Raw genomic sequence first — 9,428 nt, 5'->3', positions numbered from 1 at the left:
TTTGTGTGTCATATGAGTGTATTACTGCACCATGTTCATGTCTGGTGTCCATGGAAGCCAGAAAAGAATGTTGTGTCACCTAGAACTGAAGTTACAGACAGATGTAATCCACTATGTAGACACTGGGAACCAAACCCAGGTCCTCTGCAAAAGCAGCAAGTGCTCTTAACTGCTAAGCCATCTTTCCAGCCCCACTTGCAGGGCAGAAGGGGTTGGTTGGTTAGTTGGTTGATTTCAGGGGCTCTCTGAGACAAGGTCTCATGTGGCCCAGATTGTAACATGAGGGGGCCAAGCCTGCTTGTTTGTTGGTTTCTGTCCTGCCCGGTACCCCACAGCCGGCAAGCCCCAAAGAAATAACACAGAGATCTCTATAAGTTATAAAGCTGATTGGCCAATTTGCTCTAGCCTCTTACTGGTTAACTCTCATATCTTTTTTTTTTTTTTTTTTACAGGTTCATTTTTTTTATTTGCCATGGTAACAAAATGCCTAGTCAAAAAGACCAAAGCCCATGTCGTCATCAGACTCCTCGGATTCTTCCTTCTTTGCTTCCACTTTCTTCTCCTCAGCTGGGGCAGCAGCGGTGGAGGGGGCAGGACCACCTGCTGGTGCCGCTCCGGCTGCTGGAGCAGGCCCACCAGCCCCTACATTGCAGATGAGGCTCCCAATGTTGACATTGGCCAGGGCCTTGGCAAACAAGCCAGGCCAGAAAGGTTCAACATTGACACCAGCTGCTTTAATGAGGGCATTGATCTTATCCTCCGTGACCGTCACCTCGTCGTCGTGGAGGATGAGGGCGGAGTAGATGCAGGCGAGCTCAGAGACGGAGGCCATGTTGCGGACTGCCGGCACGGTGCTAGTCTCCGGATGAAGTGAGGGCCTCACCCCAACGCGGCCTTAGCTTCCTCGGAAGGACCGAGCACCTTGGCGGCAGCAGAGGAAAAGGTCCAACTCTCATATCTTGATTAACCCATTTTTCTGATCTATATTAGCCATGTGGCTCAGTACCTTTTTTCAGTGGTGCAGATCACATCCTGCTGCTTCGGTGATCTGGGCAGGAATGGGAGGAATCAACTTCCTCCTTCCCAGAATTCTCCTGTTCTCATTACATCATTTCTACTTCCTGTCTGGTTTTCCTACCTTTACCTCCTGTCTGGCCAATCAGCATTTATTTAAAACATGATTGACAGATTACAGACAATTCTCCCACACCACCAGATTGGCCTCGAGCTCACTGTGTTGAACTTCTGATCCTCCTGGCTGGTTTTACAGACATGCACATAGATAGATTAATATGGTGTGTGTGTGTGTGTGTGTGTGTGTGTGTGTGCGCCCGCGCGTGTGTGTGTTTTAAAAAGTGGTGACTTAATAAATGGTGCTGACTCCAAGAAATTGAGCTGGAAAGATGGTTCAGTAGTTAAAAGTTCCTACAGCAGTTGCAGAGGCCCCCCACCAGGTTCAGTTTCCAGAACCTACATCAGGTGGCTCACAGCTACCTATAACTCCAATTCCAGGGGATGCAATACCCTCCTCTGGCTTCCATGGGCACCTGCACACATGTGGCATACAGACACACATACATATATAAAAATAAGAAATCTTTTTTTTAATGAAGGAAAGAAGTTGTCCTCCTACTATAGTTTGACTGAAATGTTCCTCATGATCACAGTGGTAAAGGCTTACATCCCAGCCCATGGTGCTGTTGGGAATTGGTGGGACCTTTAAGAGGCCTTTAATCCCAATACTCGGGAGGCAGAGGTAGGTGGATCTCTGTGAGTTCGAGGCCAGCCTGGTCTACAAGAGCTAGTTCCAGGACAGGCTCCAAAGCTACAGAGAAACCCTGTCTCAGAGAGAGAGAGAGAGAGAGAGAGAGGTGGGACATCATGGGAGATATTAATCTTTGGAAGCAGTCCCTCAAAGGGGAGACTGAGACCACAGCCTTTCCTGTGGTTTATTTTACTTGACAACTGCCATGAAATGAAGAGACCTCCTCAACCACATACTCCTACTGTGACACAGTTCTACCTCTGACCCAAAGCAACAGAACCAACCAATCACATATGGGAGGCTTTGGAAATGTGAGCTAAAAATAAACCTTTCTTCCTCATAAGCTGTTGGTCTCATGTGTTTTCTCACAGGAACAGAAAGTTGATTGACATGCTTCCCCTGTGGGAGACTGAAGATAGACATTGAAATCAGTTTATGAATATGTTGTTAGAAAGTGGTAGACACTCTGGGAGGCAGAGTCTAGTTGGAGAAAGGTGGGTTACCAGAAGAATGTCTCTGAAGGGTCTTGGTCTGTGTTTCTGGGTCACCATGATGTGGGCTGTTCTATCTTGGCATGCCCTCCCTGCCTTCATGAAAACATAGGCTGAACAGATATGTCCTTCCTTCAGATGCTTTTTGTGGTGATATCTTGTTTGTTCACTAACAAATAAAGCTTGCTTAAGATCAGAAGGTGGAGTGCACCACTAGTTAACCATAGAGATTTGGAGGTCTGTACAGATAGACAGGAAGTGATACAGCTGGGCAAAAAGAGGAATTTAAGGCAGGAGGAACCAGGAGCTTGGCCTCTCTCAGTCTGAAGATTTCGCAGAGGTAAGAACTAGAGGCTGACTGCTCTGCTTCTCTGATCTTTCAGCTTTCACCCCAATATCTGATTCCATGTTTTTATTATTAAGACCAATTAGAATTCCTGCTATATCTGGCACACAACTTTTGGGGTACAAATTCATGAAAAAGTTATTAGCCTGTGGCTTTGCAGCCACCAGCACAGGCTGTAGCTATATGCCGGGCTTCTGCTGGAGTCACTGCCTGGCCAGCTAGATTTTTCTCTCTTTTCTTCCCAAGCCTTTGAGCGAGTTCGGAATTTTTTTTGTTGCAGTCTCTCTGCAGCAAACTCCACATGACCCAACCTCCAAGACTGGGCTCCAGTCCCCACAGCTGGACTTAGCCACCCAAGACTGGACAGCTCTGCCTTTCAGGCAGCTCCCACCACACACACCAGCCACATGTGCTTCTTCCCCACAATCCCTTGTGTGCATTTTCCAAGCAACCGGCTCCCTCTCTCCCCCTTGAGTTGTGCTTCCCCTGAGCCCCCTCCTTGGGCTGCTGCCACACTAGCTATCTGCTTTGACACCCGCTAAGGCTTCCAATGTTGTTGCCACTGTCACACACTCTCAGCTTATGGCTACACACCAGCAGTTGCAGCTCTCCTAAGCCACCTGTGTTCTCTGACCGGATATGCCATGCAGCCTTATGCTCCACCAACATTGACAGCAGATTTGGTGAGAAAACTGGGAATTCTTAAAGGGTAAATTAATTTTTTAAAAAAGAGAAAGGGTGTTTTTTCCACATTAAAAAATAGGAAACACTATTACAATAAAGGAAGTTAGTTCTCCATATGATAATATGCTGGATGGTTTGAAAATGGAACAAGTAAATGAGAGAATAATTAATTTAGATGGGGTGTATGTAATGTCAATTGTAAGTGTTATCAGCTTTATCATTTTTGTCTTATCACTAAAAAAGTGGGTTAATATGAGTGCTAATATACAAGTTATATAAAAACTTATTAAAATAGATCATAGAGATATTCAGTTACAGACAGAAGAATTTAAAGGAGAACCAATTTCAGCTTAAGGTTTTCAAACAGTCAACTTTAATGTATCCAGTCACAGGAACAACTGCCAAATAATAGATATCCCCAAGGCTGTGCAAGAGGTGAATGGACTCCTGTGGAAATGCTAAATTTAAGGAGAGTCAAGGAAGCAATAGTCTCCATATGGCATGCATTCACCTTTTGGGAAGCAAATGTCAACTTGTAGTAGAAGTATCCTTCAAAACTAGAGAGATTTGGTTACAGCAGTCTTGGAGCCTGACCCTCAATTACAATTGAGAATCTGGTTGGAAAGGTGATGCTAAGACCATTGAACACTGAAGGAAGGCTACAGGTATGGAAATCTCCCAAGACCAACTTCTTGGAGAGGGATATCATGTTATTATACGAAGGCACTCTCTATATAATGACCACATACTGGCCTTATGCATTGCAGCAGCTTTGCTTGAGACATGATTGAGGAAGTAGGAAAGAAAATTGAGTCGTTTACTAAAGTTATGCAGGGCCCAAAGGAAACTTTCATGTAGTTCTTACAAAGATTGACTTCAGCAGTAAATAGAATAATACCAAATTCAGAACTTAGACAAATAATAACTGAATCTCTGGCTTTTAAAAATGCTAGTATGTACTGCAAAAGGGTAATTAGGCCATTAAAGTCAAGAACAGAAAAGGATTTGAGATACAATCAACATTGAATCTCATGACCATGATGTTGCTTGGATAGGAGAGGTGATTTCCAGAGGTTTGAAGAGAAATTGAAATGTCAAGTGCTTTGATTGTGGTAAACAAGGTCACCTTAAAAGGGATTGTAAACAGGGCATTCCTAGAAACAATGTTTTTTTCTTAACATAATCCAAACAGAATGCTTCTCCCTTTTGGATTATACAGAAGGTGTGGCAAGGAAAGGCATTGGACCAATGAATGTAGAGCAACAAGAGACAGCCAAGGTAACCCTTTGCCATAAGGAAATGCCTTGAGGGACCTCTTGTGGGCCCCCATGTCAAATTCAGTTCAGTCATTTCCTGTCATCAGGGAAGAAACTTATTCCCAAAACAATTAGAGAACCTATTTCTTATTGTAAAAAACCATACTTCTCTGGATGATAGAACAACCTATATAAGAGAGAACAAAAGATTGAGTAGAGACCGTAAAGTGAATATTTTGGCAAACTTCTATAAATGAACAAAGACCAAAATTAAAAATACGAATAAAAGGTGCTAATGTAACAATAATTATACCAGAATTGTGGTATCCAAATTGGCCTCTGCAAGAGGTAACTTTCAGTTTTTAGAGGTTGGAACACTATCTCAGGTAAAACAGAGCATGAGATATATTGAATATATAGGGCCAGAAGAACAGAGAGGAAAATTAAAGCTATATGTAGCTAACACAGCAATGAATTTATGGGGACATGATCTGTTATAGCAATGGAACACCCGGATTAACATTCCTCCAATCTCAGAAACAAACCATAAATTAATATATGTTTTTGGGAAGAAATATTAGAAAGTATTATTTAAAAAAAAAAAACAGTCACTGACTGTAGTGAGGAGTTGCGGGCAGGCCTGCTTTTCGTCCTGCCCGGATCCCACATGGCTAGCTTTACACACGAAATAACAACACACAAACTGTATTCTTTTAAACACTGCCTGGCCCATTAGTTTCAGCCTCTTACTCACATCTTGACTAACCCATATCTAATAATCTATGTAACACCACGACTGGTGTCTTACCGGGAAAGATTCAGCATGTCTGACCTGGTGGCTGGCTCCATTGCATCTGGCTCAGAGAGGAGAGGCGGGGCATCTGACTAACTTCCCTCTTTCCCAGCATTCTGTTCTGTCTACTCCACCCACCTATGTTCTAACCTATAGGCCAAGCAGTTTCTTTATTAGTTAACCAATGAAATCATCAGATAGATAGAAGACACACCTACATCAACTGACCATTCAGTGTAGAAGAACAGGGCAAAACAGCTGCTGATCTTCCAAAAATACCAAGAGTCCCACCTTTAAAGTGGTTGACAGACAAACCCGTATGGGTTAAGCAATGGCCTTTAGCAACAGAAAAACTACAGGCCTTAGAACAGCTGGTACAGGAGCAACTAAATGCCCAGCATATTGAAGAATCAACAAGCCCTTGGAATTTTCCTGTGTTTTTTACTTAAAAGAAATCTGGAAAGTGGAGAATTATAACAGATCTAAGAGCTGTTAATAAGGTGATTCAGCCAATGGGCTCTCTACAGTCTGGAATTCCTTTGCCTTCTCTATTGTCTAAAGGATGACCTTTTATAGTTATTGATTTAAAAGATTGCTTCTTCACTATACCATTACAAGGAAAAGACAGAGAATAATTTGCCTTCACAGTACCTATATATAATAATTCTCAGCCTGTTAAAAGATATCAATGGAATATTCTCCCACAGGGAATGTTGAATAGCCCCACTCTGTGCCAATATTTTGTACAGCAGCAACTGGAAATGATACGTAACCAATTTCCTCAATCCATAGTTTATCGTTACATGGATGACATCTTACTAGCTGAGTCAAACTTTAGAAAGAATGTTTGAAAAAGTAAAGTTTGCCTTGTTAGGGATTACAAATTGCTCCTGAAAAAATACAAAGAGGAGACTCTATTAATTATTTAGGAAATAAAAATGGTCTACAAAAATTAGGCCCCAAAGGGTGCAGATTAGGAGAGATATATTGTGGACTCTTAATGACTTTCAAAGATTGCTATGAGACATTTCTAATCTATGGTTCACTATTGGGGTAAAAAATTATGAACTGAGCAATTTGTTCAAAACCTTAAATGGTGACAAAGAAATTAATAGTTCAAGAGAATTGTGATCTGAAACCAAGAAAGAATTGACTTTGGTGGAAAAGAAATTACAGGATGCACAAGTGGATCATTTGGATCCAGAACTTGACTGCATTCTGATTATTTTACCCTCTATGCATTCTCCTACAGGAATATTAGTACAGAGGGAAGATATTATCATAGGATGGATTTTTTACCATATAAACTGAGTAAAAAATTTAAAACTTATCTGGGAAGGTCTCTGAGTTGATTCTAAAAGGAAAATTGAGACTCCATCAATTAACAGGAATAGACCTAGCAGAAACTGTAGTACATCTTACTAATGATGAAAATGACAGATCATAGGCAGAAATTGAACCTTGGCAAAGAGCTTGTAGTAATTTTTTTTGGGAGATGTTAAAAACAAATATCCTAAAAGAAATAAAACTCAGTTTACAAAGAGAGCTACCAGGATCCTTCCTTGTATTGTATGGGAACAACAATATCTGGAGCCCCTACATTCTATACTGAGGGAAATAAATCAAGAAATTTAGGGTTACACATCAGAAAATGTAAAGAAAATGGATCAAAGCCCTGACTCCGGGTTTTTAGTATCAAGACCAATTAGAACTCGTGCTGCAGCTTTCTTTCTCAGGCATTTTGTCATGGTTTAGGTGAGTGGCTTATACACTGTGCAGCCACTCACGGAACCAATATGTGTTGAAGATTATTACATACCAAACACTTCAAATTCTATAATAAAGCAGGAAGGACTCTGTCCTCACAAGTCTTACACACAATCAAAAAAAAAATACAAAAGTTGTTTGAAGAAATGGCTCAGCAGGTAAGAGGCTGACACCAGCCTTTTCATCTGCCTTAATCACCAGGACCCACACACACAGTGGGAGGAGAGAACCAACTTCCTTAAGTTGTTCTACGACCCCCACTTGTGGTTCATGTGTGCTTGTATATACAAACACATACAACAAATTAATTAATTAATTAAAAATTTTAAAAGACATAATTTTAGTGTAAAAATAAGATGAGCTGGTAAAGAAAAACTGAGAGATACATTGGCTGGTTGGTGAGAAAAGGCTTTCTTGAGGACAGATTATGAGACATACATATTGAAGCAACACTGTTACACAAAAAATGGGGAGAGAGCTGGAGATACAGCTCAGAAGTTAAGAGCACTGGCTGCTCTTCCAGAGGACCTAAGTTCAAGTCCCAGCAGCTGCCTGGTGGCTCACAACCACCTATAATGATCTGGTGCCCTCTTCTAGCATGCAGGTATACACACAGAGTGCTCATATACATAAAATATTAATAAAATTTAAAAATAAAAAATGGAGAGAAAGGGCCAAGCAGAGGGAACACTGAATACCATTCCCCAATGAGTGACTTAGAGATGAAAGGGACAGACCCAAGACCTGCGTATTTGTTACTTTTCTCATTTCTATGACACAACACCTGATCTGCAGCAACTTAAGGGAGTACAGTGGTTGGAGTGAGAAATGAGTTTGGACACTTGGCCCCTAGTTGGTGGTCCATGCATCCTTGTGGAGGAAGCCAGCCAGTGGCACAGGCTTTGAGAGTTTATAATTCTGATTCACTCCCTGTTCTTTCTTTCCAGACGTTGCCTATAGAGGAAATGTCATCAGCCAACTTCCTGCTCCTGCTGCCTATTGCCACGCCTCTCTGGACTCTACCTTGGGAGCTAAGGGCCAAAATGAACTCTTTCTTCTATTGAAATTTGTTCTCTTGGTCACTGTGGGTTTTTTTTTTTTATCACAGCAGCAGAAAAGGACCTAGCATAGAAGTTGGCAGCAGGAAGTGGTGGTGTGGCTGTGAAGAATGACTGCTGGGTTGGGGGTGGAATGTGTAAGACTCTGGGACTCTGGGCTACAAAGTAAATGAATGCTGAAACAGAGTATACTGGATTGCTCTGTTAGAAACTGGGGAGACAATAGCACCAACAGAAATTCAGACAGTGGAGGCGCATGCCAACAGGTTTGGTGGCAGGGAGATTCTGTTAGCAACTGGTCTAGAAGTCATTCGTGCGGTATTTTGGCAAAGAATCTGGCTACATTCTGCCCATGTTCTGAGAACTTGCCTGAAGCTAAATTAAAAGGCACTGAACTTAGGTAGAGGACATTTCAAGACAGCCTTATGTTGAGTCTGTGGCGTGGTTATTACTGATTCATCTTATCCAGGTTTACAATGAACAAGAGCAATGAGTGGGCAAAAAGAAAAGGTGTACAATTTGGAGAAGAAAGAATACTAGGAAGCATGATGTTCAGCCAAGGTGTGTGAGCTGAAAGAGAGGCTGTAACTGTTAAAACAGACACACACACACACACACACACACACACACACACACCACCACCACCACCACCACCACCACACTACACACACACACCACATACACCACTCATACATATGCCACATAAACACATACCACGTGCACTGTATACATACATACACTATATCACATACACACACACACACCACAAGCCTTCTGCTTTGCCTTGGAAAGATTAAAAAATGGGGCCCTCAGGGCAAGATCCAAGCACAGCTAGGCCAAATTGTGCAAGAACCTAGAGGGTTTTGTGCTCCTGAAAACTGTGCAATGGCTGCTGCTAACGGGACTTGAAGAGGTAAGGGTCCATCCGAAGCCGGCAGCTGAACAGTGCCATCCACATGGTACTGGCTTTGGATGTATAAAAGATGCAAGATTGAGGGAGTTGTGGATTCTTCTTCTGCCGTCTCAGAGCTGCTGAGGCCAGACAACCCATGATAGGGCTGAACTCCCTGCAAGAACCCCAGGAGAGGCCACTGTATGAAGCTGTATAAATATGAAGTCTGGGTTGTCATGGAGACCTCTGAGTTGTTGAAGATGCCACAGTCATGAGATATATGTCTGGAACCAGTCCAAGTGGAGCCAGTCCGTATGTTGGAGGCAGAAAAGCTAGAGAGGTAGCGTCATCTAAGCCCTTGGAAACTGAAGCCCCT

The 9,428-nt window shown here is 42.4% G+C and overlaps 1 protein-coding gene across 1 annotated transcript; it reads right to left on the bottom strand.

Moving 5' to 3' along the window:
• Nucleotides 1-439: 439 nt before the first annotated feature.
• LOC119813204 (60S acidic ribosomal protein P1) lies at nucleotides 440-937 on the bottom strand. Its single transcript, XM_038328390.1, has one exon. The coding sequence runs from the start codon at nucleotides 830-832 to the stop codon at nucleotides 488-490; it is 345 nt and encodes a 114-aa protein (XP_038184318.1). The 5' UTR covers nucleotides 833-937; the 3' UTR covers nucleotides 440-487.
• Between the last annotated feature and the right edge of the window lie 8,491 nt (nucleotides 938-9,428).

The sequence above is a fragment of the Arvicola amphibius genome, chromosome 4 (genome assembly GCF_903992535.2).
Source record: "Arvicola amphibius chromosome 4, mArvAmp1.2, whole genome shotgun sequence".
Taxonomy (NCBI): Eukaryota; Metazoa; Chordata; class Mammalia; order Rodentia; family Cricetidae; genus Arvicola; species Arvicola amphibius.
This window is presented reverse-complemented; position numbering and strand designations above follow the sequence as displayed.

What these genes read in the sequence shown, in the direction of transcription:
- LOC119813204 (XM_038328390.1), bottom strand. Translation starts at nt 832, where the DNA reads ATGGCCTCCGTCTCTGAGCTCGCCTGCATCTACTCCGCCCTCATCCTC.